This window comes from Penaeus monodon, chromosome 41 (assembly GCF_015228065.2).
Source record: "Penaeus monodon isolate SGIC_2016 chromosome 41, NSTDA_Pmon_1, whole genome shotgun sequence".
In the NCBI taxonomy this organism is placed as follows: Eukaryota; Metazoa; Arthropoda; class Malacostraca; order Decapoda; family Penaeidae; genus Penaeus; species Penaeus monodon.
Genome location: NC_051426.1, coordinates 22,286,694 through 22,304,193, shown reverse-complemented (window position 1 = coordinate 22,304,193; position 17,500 = coordinate 22,286,694). Strand labels below are relative to the sequence as shown.

At 39.6% G+C, this 17,500-nt stretch overlaps 2 protein-coding genes across 2 annotated transcripts in view; one reads left to right on the top strand and one right to left on the bottom strand.

The window, feature by feature from the left end:
* Positions 1 to 834: 834 nt before the first annotated feature.
* Positions 835 to 7,156, top strand: LOC119598613 (flightin-like). Its single transcript, XM_037948289.1, has 4 exons — positions 835 to 1,001; positions 3,605 to 3,754; positions 5,542 to 5,754; positions 5,914 to 7,156. The coding sequence occupies exons 1-4, from the start codon at positions 986 to 988 to the stop codon at positions 6,069 to 6,071; spliced, it is 537 nt and encodes a 178-aa protein (XP_037804217.1). The 5' UTR covers positions 835 to 985; the 3' UTR covers positions 6,072 to 7,156.
* Positions 7,157 to 14,598: 7,442 nt separating this feature from the next.
* LOC119598612 (coiled-coil domain-containing protein AGAP005037-like) overlaps positions 14,599 to 17,500 on the bottom strand; it is a 169,476-nt gene continuing 166,574 nt past the window's right edge. The window contains exon 17 of the mRNA XM_037948288.1: positions 14,599 to 17,500. This exon is cut by the window's right edge and continues 187 nt beyond it. Coding sequence (XP_037804216.1) covers positions 16,473 to 17,500 — 1,028 coding nt within the window. The 3' untranslated portion in view covers positions 14,599 to 16,472.

Below are 17,500 nucleotides of genomic sequence, written 5' to 3'. Positions count from 1 at the left end.
GAGAGAGAGAGAGAGAGAGAGAGAGGCAAACAGACAGACAGAAAGACAGATAGACAGAAAGACAGACAGACAGACAGACAGACAGGCAATCAGGCAAGCAGAGAGGGAAATGAAGAGAGCGACAGAGTAGCGTGACAGAGACAGAGACAGGAACACAGAGACAGAGGGAGGAAGGCCTACAGACAGTAGAGAGAAAAATAAAGTAAATTCGATGACCTGGCGGAAAAAGCGAGACGCAAACCGAACTGAAATGCATTAGTGCAGTGCTGAATCTAACGAAGAGCTATGAAAGCCAGTGTGTAATCGGAGAAAGGTCCGGACAATCGTTGGACCGATGATTTAGGACCTTCTCTCGGGAAGAAGACGAGGCATGGGTGACGGTGCCCCCCTGGACGGCCTGGAGCGATGGGGAACTGCACTGCCGAACAACCCAGGGACATTCTTTTAAGTGCTCATAAAATACCCAAGCAGGACTTTGCCTCCTGAGGCCATTCGGCATTTGCTGTCCTTAATTGTCGAGCGGTAAGAGTGAAGGTCTCGCCAGGTTGTGGCTGGCATGGAGCGTGGGCAGAAATAAACCTGCGCATGCGCTCTCCGCCCCGAAGGCCGGGATGGTGTCACATACAACCCCGGTACCTGCCAACACCATTTTTCAGAAACTTTCAATCTTTCTCTTTTTGTCTTTCAGACATGAATTGCGGTTTTCCTCGGCTGATTGCGCTCATGCACACAAACCTATATTCTGCCGAATAGCTCCTCCAATAAACCCTAGAAAATAAGGCAGCGTTGCTTCGGAAACGAAGAAATCCCGACGGGTGAGCGAAGGGCAGCGGCGGACCGGGCGAGGGTGCCAGCCAGCTGCCGAGGGGCCGCCAAGGGCCGAAAGCGAGGAGATACCGTGCCACCTGTACTCAGCAGCAGGCAGTTGGGGCGCGGTAGCCCGTGGGTGTGGTGACTCTCGCTCTCCTTCTCTATAAACGACAAGATGGCCGGTGACGAAGGTAGGCATCCGCTCCTACAACCTCCTCCTCTCCAAGTCGCAATCTCCGCTGATCCCCGCGAACTCCGCCAGTGTGTCTCATTCCCATCTCAGTGGTTCACTTGTTTGCATTTTCGTTCCTCTTTCTTTTGCTTATTCTTTATTCGAAGCTGACGCTACGTGATCAAAAGACGCAGCCTCTCTTCGCTAGAACTAACCGCGACCGACTCCTGAACCATCCCTCATCTCAGAGTCCTGTCAAGGGACGAGTCTCGTGTACCTGCGTTAGAGTCCCTTAGAGGTCCCCCGAGCGCCCCGGGGAAGCAAGAAGGACCTGCCTGGCGACGGGGTTCCTTCAGGCCCCGAGTGATCGATCCCTCAGTGTCCGAGATAGTCAATCAGTGTCTGTGTTCATTCCATGTGTGCCGTTAGCAGTGTTTTGTGCCATTCAGAACAAGCTTTCTTTTGGGTTACGGAAATCTAAGATATTAAGAAAAAAAGTCTTAGCTATAAAATTCCGAGTAATCAAGAGTGGAAGACATACTTTCAGTGAATATTCAACATGCTTCGTGCACAGTAATGCAGTTCATGCTTAAAATGCTTTCAGTTTAATTTTCAGTCCGCTAATCTTCTTTAATTCGTTCAGCCTATTGTCTCTATCATCATTCTCCTTTGTATATAACGACCATACAATAACCAAAGGCGAGATTTCAGAGAGATAACAACTACTTCTTTTTCCGCAATGCACATCAATTAGAATCATCAACTGCATAACGGTTTCATTTCATCCCCACCTCATTTGCATATCCATAACAGCTATCTAATTGTTTTGTTCTGCCTAATTATTTTACTATTCTTATTTCAGCAGTTTTATCTGATTTCAATATTATTTTTGACATATGAAGTTTGTTTGCCCTATGTAATGTTTTCAGTGTATACTATGTGTATTGATCATACAGGTGACTTTGCTGGATATAAAACGTTGCCATGAAGTCTCTAAAGTAAGTTGTCATTACAATGCTTCGGAACAATTCATGAAGTTATGAGAAGTGAACAACGGCACTATCAAATGTGTGGTTTTATCTATATGTGCACTGCTGCCTGTTTCTATGATTGCACATTTTCATGTCATAAAGATGTTAACTCGTTATTGAAACGATGATTAGTTCATGTTCATTAGTTTTCATGTGGATACTTCTTTGTTCATTTCCATTAGCGAATGATACAGATGCAATGGATAATACAAGATGTTTGGTAAAGAGAAAAACAAAGTATTATTGTGTACTATATTCGCAAGAACAAGATATCAATAACATCAACACCAACACAAAAACTAGGTTTGGTGGATATAGTTAGCCTTCTCCAAACTTATGGCTTAACCTCAGAGTAAATGTGAAGAAAAACAATTCTTCAATCTATACAAATGGAAATGAATACCACGTTCTTAAGAATAGATCCACACGTTAAAGCTTGTACTACAAAGAATGAGTAGAATAGCATGGCGATGACCGAGCCTTGTCACATGCTATTAATAGATTGAGTTGACCACGTGACCAAGGATTCAGCAGCTAGGCATTCTAGGCCCCGATCAAGTAGACGATTTAACACGAGTTCATGTTAACTTACTAGTATAATGAAGTGTGCAATTTGAAAAAAAATATATACTTCAAATAAATACTAAATGTGAATGGTAGAATTCAGCAAGCTTTGGTGTGGGAAAACATGTAATGGTTATAGGAAGGTAGTGCGTTTCTTTAACAGTATCTGCCAGTCATAATGTAACTTTATTTCTTGGGGAAAACAAGGAAGATGAAGGGAATTCCTATTAAGATTAGGATTCTTTACTTTGCTCTCTTTCTCTATTAATAGACGGCTAGTTATCCTTACAAATATTCAAGTGATCTTAGGAGAATTCTCTAGAATGCCTCCTTAAAACGCAGTGCCTAGACTATAGCGAACCTTAGCCCGTCTCTATGGTCTTTAGAGAGAGCTAAAATGAAAATGGTACAAGTCGAAAGAACAGGAGAAGAGAGATACAAGCGAGAGAGAAGAAGGGCGAAGAGTGAGGGGGGAGGGGAGGGGAGAGAGGCGAAGGAGCTAAAATAAGGACGGAGAATAATCGCGAGAGAGGGAGCCCGAAGAGGGGAATGGCAGGTTGACAACTGTTGCCATAAAAGTGCCTGCCTTGGTTAGGGTTACAACGGGGGGAGGGGGGATTGGGGGGTAGACGAAGGGGGGGGGGGATGCTGAGCTACCATTCCGCAACCATTTTAGACCTACGTGGTAATGCCTTGTTCATTTTTTTTTCTTTTTACTTTTTCGAATTTGTAACTTTTTTCTTTAATTAGTTTTCATTTTTTTTATTGATTAATTTCTTTTGAAACGTGGATGGAATATAGTGAGTTTTGTCACCTGTATGATTAATATGTAATTTACCCCTTTTTTTTGGTTTCTTTGTCCCTTTTACTAGACATTTATTTTACTTTAAAACTTTGTGAATCATTCTGAAAAGGGTTTAAGTGTAACAGAAAGGAAATGGTGTCGTGAGGTAGGTGTTTGCAGGATCTTTGGGCTGCCGAGATCCCGCTCTTTTGACTTACTGTGTCTAAACTTTTTTCAATAAAGACAAGAAGAAGAAGAAGAAGTCCAAGAAGACCGAGAAGGCCGAGAAGGTGGAGGAAGCTCCTCCACCTCCCGAGCCGGAGCCGGAGCCGCAGCCGGAGCCCGAGCCTGCTCCTCCTGCCGCCGAAGAGGAGACTCCAGCTTCCACGGAAGGTTGTGCGGCGGCCCCGTGCCTTGGACGCAGCGCCTCTGCCGCGCGCCCTTAGCTCTGGCCTTCTTTTGCTATTTAATTGTCCTAGATGTATCCGACAGTAGATAGTTTGTTCAGAACATATCGACTGTGGTTTACACTAGCTGTAGTAGCCGGCGAGCTACAGCAGGCTCAGCTCTTTGCTCTTAGCGACTAGTCTTCAAAGCCAGCGTCTCTCTCACCGGAAAAGACGCCGTTTAGCACATTGGGAAAAGAACAACCGCCCGAAGCCAGGCTCCTCCGGGGACACGTGGCTCGGACGCCGCTGTCTCCCGCAGCCTTGCCTTGGCGCAGGTTATTCTCTTCCAGCATGCTTCGTAGCTCATTAATATTATTTTCACCAGTCGCTAGAGGCTGTGACGTTATCAGTGAACACGCTAGACAAAAGCACACTTTGCTAGCTTCCAAACAACACATTTTTAGCACTTAGCGAACATGAGAGGCAAGGTCCCAGGCCCGCGGGACTTCCCAGGCACGTAATGTGACCGAGGTTCTCCTGCCCAGGATGCTGCTCGCTTGTGCCTGAAAAAAATAAAAACACAGTTAGTTAATAGCTCAACTTAACATTAAACTTCACATTTTTTGCTGTCTGAATAAATGGCTGCGTGCAACCAGGAGGACGAAGCCAGCGTGTAAATTTCTGTATCCCTCTCTCTGCCTCCTTTCAGAACACAGTCTTCGCTCAGTTTCATTTCTTTTATTCCCCTTCTCTGTCTCTTTCCAGCTATCTCATGTCTTTGGTATATGTTCTCATTTTTCTTTTTTCATCTCTCTCTCTCTCTCTCTCTCTCTCTCTCTCTCTCTCTTTCTCTTTCTCTTCTCTCTCTCTCTTTCTCTGTCTCTGTCTCTGTCTCTCTCTCTTTCTCTCTCTCTCTCTCTCTCTCTCTCTCTCTCTCTCTCTCTCTCTCTCTCTCTCTCTCTCTCTCTCTCTCTCTTCCCTTTTCTCTAAATGCACAATAAATCTTCAGGATAATTTACACACTTCCTTGTTTCTTTGTAAATATTTTCGTAGCAGTAGTAATTTTAGATTTTAGTTGTATTTTTTTTCTTTGTCTTTGTAATAGTGCATATCACTGTATTTTCCTTCTGTATAATTGATTTTTAGAAGCTAACATTACAGTGATAGATATGTAGATTTTCTTTGCGATTTTGAGTTTGTTTCTCTCTTGATTTTACTTTTATTACTTTTTGAAAAAACAATATTTGGTTTCCTTATTTTCATTCTATTTAAAGTTACCCCAAAGTTTTATAAGATGCTTTAGAGCGGAAATGATTCGAAACTAATCAAGTTGCCATGCTTATACTAAATGTAATCATTTTACTTGTTTACAAAATTTATTTCATATATAAGATCACTGTACATATATTTGCCTATTTATTTTATGCATGAAATCCACTAGTTGTTTTATTTTTTGTTTTACAGTATCATTCGGTAAAGGTTAAAGGTAACGCTATAATAGAAAAAAAAACACAGGGTTAAAGTAATCTAAATTTTTAAAAAACTACAAACCATTGGCCTCCCTACCAACACACCCTCCCCCACACCCGTGGCAAGGAGGTGACGTTCCCTTGGCCGGCGGGCGCACAGCCACACGACACGCACTCGCTGCCTCGCTCACTCCGCCCGCTTGCGACTCGCGATGTTGGCGGCGGCTGGCAGCACCCACACCTTCGCCCAGGAGTAGTGCCTTCGCCGGCGCCGCCACAGGGCCCTTCGCGCACCGAAGCTCATCCTCCTTCCCTCTTGCAGAAGCACCCCCGGCTGCTCCCGAGGGCGAGGCTCCCGCCGAGGCTCCCGCCGAGGCCCCCGCTGAAGGCGAGGCTCCTCCTCCCCCACCCAAGAAGAAGCCCAAGTTCTTCGTCCACTGGAACAGGCGTAAGGCCCGCTTCTACGACTACAACTGGGACTACGGAGATAACTACTACAGCTCGATGGTCAAGTACATGGACACCAGGAGTGGTGGTGAGTACCCGGGAGCTTGTCCGGACCAGACACTCACTTTTTACTCGTTTTCATTCGCATCCAGTCACGTGGCCTTATTACAGATATCCCAAAACCCACAAAACTGCCCACAGCCTCCCGATCCCTCGCAATTCACTCGGACTTCTCGCTCTCCCGCAGACCGCCCCCGCCGCATGGCCTTCGCCGAGCGCGGCATCCGAAGCAACGTGCAGCGCAGGGCCATCCCCGACACACGCACCGCTTCTCTCCTCGACGATGTCCGGAAGTCCATTAAGAACTTCGAGATCTCCCAGAAGGCGTACATGAAGTCCTATTAATTTACTCATCTTTTGCTAATTCATCCAGTGTTCAAGGCTGCGTCAACAATCTGCGGCAAAAAAGCTACATCATCTTGCTTTGCCTATAACCTCCAACCACTCAACGGCAAAGGCATCGTCATCGCGCTATCTTCGTCGCCATCTTGGTCACATAACCGTTCAACGTCACCAGCCGGCCATGTTGCTCGGAAATGAGGAAAGGAGAAAACGGGAAAACCTTCCTGAGAACCTCTTGTCTTTCACGCCCAGAAGATCAGCCAAGAGACACCCAGTCATCTCGAGACTTTGTCACGTGGGATGCGACCATCTGATAACCATGTCTCAATTATGATTTTTTTCTTTCTTTTTTTTGACTACATGTAAAAGCTATCTGTATTGGTTAGCTTGAGATGTCATATATTATTTCGAATCCCATGGCTTATTTTTATTGTTAATCATTAATTAGAAATAACATCTCGGTCTATTTTTTTCCATTTCTACTTCTATTCTTTACTTAGTCTGCTCTTCACCATTCGTCGCTGTCATGTTCTTTGCCCTCTGCTACTGTGTACTCCTTGTGTACGTACGCTTCTTCGTGCGTGCTGGTGCTGTACGTGTACGTACTCTGGTACTGGTGTGTGTGTACAGGCTCGCCCCCCAACTCAGCCCACGTGCCCTGGCGGCGGCGACAAGTACGCTGTGCGGCCCCCAGCCCCGTCACGTAGTGTCGCTGCCCCGGTACTCGTGGTGCCAGGTTTAGCTTAACACGTCATCACAAGCTGCCCTGCCCAGGTGGTGCGGGAGAATCTCGGCCAGGGCCTCCTTGCCTCCTGCCGGGGACTCCGGGCGACACTCAGTCCCCGGGGGTCCTGCGGGGGGCGGGGCGCCAGTGGTCGAGGCGTCTCTCCATGCCGCATTTTTCTTTTTTTATTATTATTCAGCATCTCATCATATCTGCATCTCGATCACGCCCGTGGATATGCTTGAGATAAAAGTAATGATAATGATAACTGAGGAGTCTACAGCTCTCTCTCAAAATACTCTCAAATACTTTATCTGTAGTTATCGAGAACTTTGATAAAAAAAGAATAAGACCATCTGTAAAAGAAGAGTCTTTTAGTTCCCTGCACGATCACGCTACTGCAGAAAGGACGCCCAGTGATCACGCAACTTGCTTCAGGAGCCAAAGCTATTTCCGAACTAGCTGGAGCGCCCTTAGCCTAGTTTCTGAACCGCGTGTGGACTGGGTCTTGGAAAGGATGCTCAGGCTAACATGACGAGGATAAATGCAAATGCAGGAAAGAATTGCGTCAGCAGGGGAGCGCGCAAACTATGATACACTGAAAGAGAAGACAGAAAATGTGCATTCTTAGCTTCCCAAAGTATGCTGCACGAAACTGCAACAAAGGGTATATATATATCAAATATCGGAGTCTTAGAAAACGAACGTGTTTTGAGCACATTTGAAATGCTATCACACACACACACACACACACACACAGACAGATATATATATATATATATATATATATATATATATATATATATATATATATATATATACATATATATATATATATATATATATATATATATATATATATATATATATATATACATATTACATATATAGATAGATAGAGAGATATAGATATATAGATATATATCATGCATATATGTATATATATATATATATATATATATATATATATATATATATATATATATATATATATATATATCATGCACACACACACACACACACACACACACACACACACACACACACACACACACACACACACACACACACACACACACACACACACACACACACACACACACACACACACACACACACACAGCCCAAAGAATTTCCTGAAGAACACGGGATACATTAGTCATTGTAATTACCAAAATGACTATATGTCAGATGCATAAAACACACAAACTTAACTTCTATGTGCGTTCAATAATGCAGATAAAAAAATGCAACGTTAACAAACTCAAATATTTCAAATATGAAATATGATTTCTTGAAAAAAATTCAAACGATGAGATTTTTACAGCAAAGATGTCCTCTTACACAAAATCATTACACATGACTTACTCAAGATTTACACCGACAGTCTATTTCTTACCATGAAGATCACTCTACTATACAGAGATGAATATTAGACGGACAAATTTAAGCCATCGCCCTAAACCAAGAATGTTTTCCATTCATGTCGGTCAAAAGTGTGAAAATTACGCTCACTATGACTCATCAGACTGTGCTTCCTCTATCTTTAGAACTCTTCTCAACACTGTTCAACCACAGACAAGTGACGCACGTGCTCGATTATGTGCAAATTGAATAGATAACTTTGTATTCCTGGTGGAGCGCGGCTGCTGTCAGAAGCCTCACAGAGCAAAGACGAACATCGGTACTGAAACATACTATTCTCTCGCAGACAGAGAGCAAGTCAGTACTGTCCTCTCATTAACTCTCTATTTAACGGCGCCGAAAAATGACGCACGCATATAATTTGGCACAATATTCAGACAGGCCAACTCAGCGAGCGCTTTTGACTGATCAAGTCTAGTATAAGTAAAATAATCTGGCAAAGTTGATACGGATACTATCATCTTGTCTACAAGAAGCGTTAGTGATTTGTTTCACCCAGTCCTACAACCTAACTTCCTTTTATACAAATTTCTGAGGATCTCTATTTAAAAGCAATCACTTCAAGATACTTGTATCAGTGGCGGAAATCTAGTTCAGCTTATTTTTCATGAGAGGTTGGCAGTAGACCTGTATAAGGTTCGAACACTATTTCCTGAGAATATCAGTTCACACTCATTTGCCGTCACTGAGAATACAGCGAGATTGTGTTGCATTCTCGACGCGAATTCGGATTTAAATTAAACTATCACCTGGTCGTTAGGATGTTCAATAACACGAGAAAAAGTACTCCGCCTTGAGGTGTGCCAAGGCCAAACACTTTCGAATAAGCGCTATTTATTCCACCGAAGAGAACAGTTTGATTCGGCAAATCCGTCAGATTCCAAGTTAAGAGCTTACCTTGAATGTTTAGGCTAACCATTTGTTCAGGCATTCAGGCTTTGCAGCATTAAGAGTAGAATGAGATCAAGAAATGCATCCTGGATGCTTGGTTGCAATTTCAAACAGTACTCTGCAACCAATGCTGACATCTACGTCCCGAGATAAATACTGGACAGCCTATTTAAAACATACTGAATAGATATGAAAACAGTCGAGGCAGACCTTTCTTAAAAAAATAAGTTTCAATAATTGTTTTAAGATCGTATTGCAAATGTCGGTGAATAACGTTTGGCTCAAAATAATCGGCTACACGAGAAAGAGTATATAACGCTACATGGCCGATCATAGAACACATTACATATGATGACTTTTTAAGGACCAATTAGGTTCAATATCAAAGCGCCATTTTATTCGTTCTTATCGACTTGTTACGAAAAGCTTACATCACATCTATATACTATCACGATTATATATATATATATATATATATATATATATATATATATATATATATATATATATATTCTCTCTTTTTCGTCTCTCCCACATCACAGACATTGACAGAAATTCAGAATTCCATATATATCGTAGACTATAGTGAGAGAGAAGCATAGAGGTTTATTTAAGAGCAGAAATTGAACTTCTATTTCCTTTATCTAGCAGTGTTGCGCTAACATAAATCAAACTCGAATTGACTGTTTACATACATAGATAAGGACATATACTACTTTCATTTTACACAAATAACACTGTCTTTATGAATTTAGTGTGATTATGCAGTTAGTCGAAGCTTAATACAACATAAGCCGTCTTTTGTTGCTACAACACGTTTGGAGCACGAATGACCGATCAAGACTTGTAAAGGGACTCACTCTCTTTCTGTTTCTCTCGCTTTCTATGTCTCTTTCTCTGTCTATCTGTCTGTCTGTCACTCTCTCTCTCGACCCCCTCTCTCTCTTGTCCCCCTTCTCTCTCCCCCATCCTCTCTCTCTATCTCTCTCTCACTCCTCCCTTCTCTCTCTCTCGCCCCCCTCCCTCCCTCTCTCACTCTCTCTTTCGTTTTCCCTCACCCCCCCCAATCTCTCTCTCTCTCTTTTTTCTTTCACACATCCACCCAGTCCTCTCTGTCTGCCTGTGTCTCTCATTTGGTTCCCAAGAGAATTAAACATGCTCCTGTGCAAGGAAATAAAATTTCCTTTTAACTACAGTTGATAAATCAGTACGTAAATCAGTGAGCACTTCTTTTTTCATCTGCCGTGGTTTTCGTAAAATTGTATTGGTTTTCATTCTCACTATGAAGGAGAGAACTTTTGCTCTGGTAGTACCATTTACACGCATCGTCCGATTACTGTAACGACTTTTTTTGTTTTTGTTTTATATGAGTGTTTATTTAACTTCATTCAATTTGCAAGATCTCTCTTAAATTTCAAAATATGCATTGCAATCGAAGCCACATTACATGTTTAGACTTTATACAAGATTTCTCTTAAATTTCAAAATATGCATTGCAATCAAAACCACATTATATGCTCAGACTTTCTACACACAGGCTATTGGCAATATACAAGATCGAAGAAAGGAATCAGACACCGTATGTTTGTGAGGAAAAGCATCCAAATATTCCCAGTGACTATCAAAATCGAAAAAAATTATCTGTGTTCACGGTTTGTTTCATTGAGTTCTGGATACAGAATGATCTAAATATATATTCATTCAATACATTTCTGTTGTTAAATACATACACGACTAGGCTTCTCTGGTGAAAATATAAGCCCAATAACCACGAAGTGGGCCTCAAGTAACGAGGTTTGTTATCAGGCCAAAAGGGCGAAGTTTAAGCGACGACGTAGAACAGTACATTGCCGAAATGCATTGGAAAAAATCCAACGTGTTGGTACTTTCCTTGATTAACCAAAGACGGCTATACATTCCATGATACGGTATCGGTTGTGTATTTATCGTTTCTTGAGCGTCTCTTCTCTGATAACATTGGGTTGTGGTAACTGAAATGTGGAGTTACAAACCCGTAGAGTTATAATGCCTGTCAAAAAAGTGCATAAATACGTTATGCACTTAGTATTATCCTCTATTATCTATCTGTATATTATCTATCCGTATATTATTTACCTTCTACAAAGCTTAAGGTCTAGTTCTGCTGAACTTGCTAATTAAAAACTATTGTTCTTTTTTTTTTGGCTATTTGCTCACATCAGCTACCCATTCACCGCTTTCTTCACCCCTGCTTAGCCATTACAATATATTCCCACTATATGTGTAAATCAATAAGTTTACGAAAGGAAAGACAAGAATTTGTGAAACCTCTTATTAGAAAGACACAGTTAAGCTTCTCACAGAAATTATCACGGGCTTCGCAGACGGTTACTCATCAATTATATTAATACAAGTTTTTATGATTTACATTTAACATTACTTGCACATTCATTATATCACAGTCTGCCTTCAAGCGCAGTTTTAAGCATACTTTTGCTTCTTACTTTTCTGTTTTGCTTATCGTTATACCCTATTTTTTCTATGTCCATTATAACTTTTTAAAAGACTTTACTAGGTATGCTAAGCAGGCCATTGATGATTTTTCTCATAAAATCTTTTTTAGATTATTTCCGTTTGTGTGTGACTTTTACCATGTCTGTATTTCTGTTCATCTCTCTCTCTCTTTGTTTGTTTGTGTGTGTGTAACACAATAGTAATACAAGCAATGCTCATTCGAACATGAACAATATTATCATATATTACTGTCATCATTTCTGCAATCAAATACACACACATCAATACTTTGAGTCATTACGCCTGTAGGTAAATGAAGAATAACCATCATTGCAGTTTTATTTGTGGCAAACATATTTTTTATCATTGAAATAAGAGTTAACAGGACATATATTACATATACCATCTCTTAATGCATTCTTTAGCTAGCTCTTGAAAATTTTAATATGTTTCACTGAACGCAAGAAACTATATCAGATTCTAAAACAATCCGTGAAACAAATTTAGCATAGAATTTAAAAACACGGTGCTATTGAAAAGAAGGATGTCAAGAAAAAAAGAAAGGAAGAAAGAAGGAAATACATAGTTGGAAATTAACATTTTGCAAGAGCTGGCAAGTATGGTTTGTTTACAATGTTCAACACCAGAATAGCACATTGATTTATATAGCAGCCAAAATGACGATGACTCCTTATAAAATTACATTATATATTACAGATATTCAAGATAAGTTACAAAGAACTGACAAATGCTAACCATGCATTATTTGACAATTTTGCAAAGGCTTTTTTTCGTATCAACTATTTAATAAGGCGAAAAAACATGAACAATTACAAGCATTGGTGGCAAGCAAGACTGGATCCCATTTAGAGGTATTCTGATTCCACGCTGAGTCCAGGAGTCTTTAAAAATTAATCCTGATAATTTATTTTGCTAAAATAACCTTCAAGATTAAACTTAAAACTAAAATAATTAAACTGCTTCATCATAAAGCATTATTACCATACATAGCATAAGGTGTTGACAGCCGCCCTTTTCTCTTAACCAATCAGTATATCTACATCTATCTATCATCTATCTGTCTATCTGTGTCTTTTGTTATTCATCAATTCCGAGTTGGTCACAAGGGAGAATATATCAATATCAATATGTGTGTGTGTGCGTGTGTGTGTGTGTGTGTGTGTGTGTGTGTGTGTGTGTGTGTGTGTGTGTGTGTGTGTGTGTGTGTGTGTGTGTGTGTGTGTGTGTGTGTGTGTGTGTTGTGTGTGTGTGTGTGTGTGTGTGTGTGTGTGTGTGTGTGTGTGTGTGTGTGTGTGTGTGTGTGTGTGTGTGTGTGTGTGTGTGTTCAAATAGATAGATAGATTCACACAGATACATTTGATTGAAAGAATACTTGCAGCAGCCACATATCCTAATTTTGCCACGGGGAGTTTTATAAATACACTGGTAACTCAGCACATGATAATCTTAAATATGAAAACCTTTTGCAATACGTGACGATGATTACCGAAACTAATGCCATTTTTGTCTTCAAATCTTTACATACATAACCTTTACAAGTTACACAGTGACTTTGGGAATGGAAAAAAACCTCTGAATTAAGTCCAGTGCGAAATTCCAAGCCACGCATTTTGGATATCGACCCAAAAATCAAACCAAAATCAACAGCAACAATAAAGTATTTATCTTAAATTTTCATATGTTACAGTATTACCCAAAAATGTATTAGATAATTTGAAGACAGAGGAAAGAAATCCGAAATGTAGCATTGCTCCACGAAATTTAAAAATTCGCTAATAAGAGAAAAAACTCAATGGATCAGGATATGAGTTTCAGCCTAAAAAGCAAAGATAATGATAATGATAATAATGATGATGATAATAATAATAAAAAAATAATAATGATAATGATGATGATAATAATAATAATAATAATAATAATAATAATAATAATAATAATAATAATAATAATAATAATAATAATAATAATAATGATAATGATAATAATAATAATAATAATAATAATAATAATAATAATAATAATAATAATAATAATAATAGTGAGAAATGAATGAATAAATAATAATAATGATGAAAAATAATTAATAACAATAGAAATAATCATCATCACAATAAAAGTATTATGACATTAATGATGATAATAAAAGGTGGTAAAACTACTTATTTATATGCTTATATACATGTCCATATATGTGAATATGTACACTTATATACATTTATATATACAGTATCTGCTTACTGTATATAAATGAAGATATATATCTGTATAAATGTGGATGGCTGTCCTTTCTACCTCATAAATTATCGACTTATTATTCTCTGTAAAAATTGAATAGATCATTCACTGGCACAAAAAAAAATTAATGGAAGGTATGAAATTGAAGCTTCAAACTATTCTGAATAAAACTTCTATCAATGTATTTAGAACTTCGTTTTCACCCCCTTACAAAAAAGAAATATTTTTTTGTGATGATCATTAAATTCTGGTTAGTGATAAACATCATACTGTTTCTATCAACTGTTCTTGGATACAGTATCAGTATTAATAACATGGTAACAATGTAGGAACATTAACAATAATAATGATAGTAATAATAATAATAATAATAATAATAATGATAATAATAGTAATAACAACAACAATAATAATAATAATAATAATAATAATAATAATAATAGTAATAATAATAATAATAATAATAATTATGATTATAATAATAACATTATTAAGGATGATAATAGTAATAATAACATTTTGGCAATAATAATAATTACTATTATTATTATTATTTTTATTATTATTATTATTATTATTATAATAATAGTAATAATAATAATAGTAATAATAATAATAGTAATAATAATAATCATAATCATAATAATAATAATAATAATAATAATAATAATAATAATAATAATAACAATAATGACTTGAATGATCAGAATCTGACACAATATGAGTAAAAAAACCTACAAAAACAACCAAAATACTTTATTATATGCTAAACTTATCTACCATCCATGAGGCATTAATACCAACTTAAAATGCTTACTTATCCACTATGGAAATAACACAAACTCATTGGGTAAATGTATCCATATTTCTGTATAGTACCAACACCAACTCAAAATGCTAATTCATTCACAATCAATATGGTATGAACACCAATTCAACACCTTAATTTATCCATTATCCTTAACACCAAATCAGAATATTAGAAGAAAACAGAGGGGAAAGGCATGAAACTCACATCCTTGATCCACAGTGCAGATGCCCGTACAGTGAATGAAAATGATACAGTCAGTTCTCATCAATCCTGATACCGGACTGTTCTTAACACTAATTTATTTCCCTCACTGAAGTAACAGTATGTGTGTTGTCTCTCACTTCTAAAATGGGATTTGTGAGGATATCCGAATTCAAGAGAGGTGACTGGGGTGACAGGGACCACGAGATGGCCACATTCTAAACCTTTTCTAACTGAGCAGAGTCCTTGTCGAGAATTTTGACATGTATTAGAATTTCTCCGTGAGGTTTAGATTTCCGGGAGTGAAAGCCTGTGTAACCAAAGTCTAAGCACTGTAATCAATAACATATATTGGGTATCTTTTTCTTCTTTTTTTGTGTGCCAATAGTGACTGACTTATACAGAAGATATACACATATTCCTGAAATATCTAACAAATCATCAAAAACAGCTTCTATATGAAACTTTGCCCAGTTTGATATACCTTTAAAATATGGCCAGTAGTGTTAATAACAATAATTTAAGTTGTGACAATGGTATTGTGCGCAACATCGTCACAAAAAAAGACAAATAAATAAAATTACACAATTGACAGTATCAGATACATAAACATGTGCAGTTTTATAACCTATTTACATGAAACTTTCTTGTCATAATTCATGAGAGTAAAGAAATTAATTGCAAGTCTATTAATCCCAAAGCCAAGCTATAAAATAGATATCAAGTGAAATACTTTCAAAGAGAAAATCAACCATGAATCAAGATTATTTAGTAAAAATATGACACTTAAACATATATTGTGGTTAGACTAATATAACATAGTTTATTCAGGACCCTGATATGCTTCGCTCATGTGGGTGCCATACTGCGTGGATACACCAACCTAACAATACCCACATTTGTTAAATCAGCACTGTAATTATGAAACTACACTTGATGAAGTTTTTATTACTATGATGATTATGGTCTCTAAATATTGATTTTACCACACACACACACACACGCACACACACACACTCCAAATGTTAATGAGTATGTAATACAAATCAGTTGTTTCATTAAATATACAGACATACAAAGCTGGCTTAAGATCATAGACTTGCACACCTTTTTTAAAACAATTTTAGCGTTGCTTATATCCTTTTGCCAGGACTATAACTACATGTTATATTCAGACAGAAATATCTGTTCCTCACTCATTATAGTACACCAAGTATAACATATAATTATACTCCTCTGTTGGCTGTCTTTAGCATCCTGTTTTTGAGCAACATTTTTGTGTCCACCTTTTTTGGAACTTTATGTATGTCATCAGATAAGAAATTATCCTTAAAATCTTCTTGTTGATCAAGGAGTTTGGTAGGCAAAAAGTCTTTTGATTTTAATGACATAGATGAACCTTGAAATAACCATGACAAAAATTATGTTTTGTCAAATGACGCAAAATGAGTCCTAAATAAAGCGTATATTGCATGGTAAGTTTCCCTTAGTCTCTCTGTTGGCAGTTTCTTGTATGTATAAACTTTACATATTTACATATCCTATTCTCATGAATAAGGAGAGTCTTCCTCCATACTCGGTGTATTAACAGAACTCAGGGCCTTCAGAGAATATCTGTTTCAACCAGGCCACCACTAGTGCGTTTTGTTGTCAGGTGCGTGTCCCCTCCCACAGTAGCTAAGGAGGAGGTCTTGGGGTTGGGGAGGGTGTTGGTATGAGAGGCCTGGGACTGGGATGGGGATGGGGACGAAGCAAGGTTCGAGAGTGACCCGTGTGACACTGGTGCCAAGGAGAGGCCTAGGCGGGCTGACAGATTACTCTCACTACCTGTTTTCTTTAAGTCCACGTTGGCCGGAGCGAGACGACCTCCCGAACGCTGGAGTGCCTGAAGGCGTTGATATTGCTCTTGCAACTGCTTCTGACGCCTAAGTAACTCCATATGCCTTGCTTCTAAATTTTCCTGCCTCTGTTTTGGAGGTGGTGTTGGTGGCACATTGCTAGTATTTTGCTGGCGATGCCCAGCTCCTTCCTGAGAGTTGACACTCTCGGTACTGCTGCTGTTGGAGGACAGCTGCCCAGCCTTTGCGCTACTCGTCGAACTGTTGGTGGAGGCTGACGAGGCTGTTGAATCTTCGCTAAACGAGCCTCGTCCAAGGGGTGGCCGTTGCCGCAGCACCGGACCATACAACTCGCGACCCTCAGAGTTCCGTAACACACCGCCCACCACTGTCGCCACAACCCCACCTGGGGGAACCGAGGCTGACCTCGGGGCTGGACTCATGGGCGAGGAAGGGGACAGCATGGGGGATTTAGACGAGGTCCGGGGGGGAGGCGGGGGAGGCAAACGGTGTGGCTCTCCACTAATGCTGCCCCTTGGAGATGATCGGCCAGATCCTGCTGAAGCATTGGAGGCCACACTAAGGCGGTGTTCATCACGCGGGGGTGGCAGGGGCGCCTGGCTGCTGCTGCCTGCTGCCCTGGGGAGTGTGCTGGACACCCCAGGAAATACTGAGGCTGGGGTCTTGACTGGGGACGACTGGGAGTCAGAACTGGGGAAGGACGGCAGCCGCCTGACGCCCGTATTAGTAGTGCTAAGGGCGGAAGTGACAGTGAGGCTGGTCGGGGCAGCAG

What these genes read in the sequence shown, in the direction of transcription:
- LOC119598613 (XM_037948289.1), top strand. An exon ending in GACTCCAGCTTCCACGGAAG is followed by an intron (nt 3,755 to 5,541) that starts GTTGTGCGGCGG and finishes TCCCTCTTGCAG; the next exon opens with AAGCACCCCCGGCTGCTCCC. An exon ending in CATGGACACCAGGAGTGGTG is followed by an intron (nt 5,755 to 5,913) that starts GTGAGTACCCGG and finishes GCTCTCCCGCAG; the next exon opens with ACCGCCCCCGCCGCATGGCC.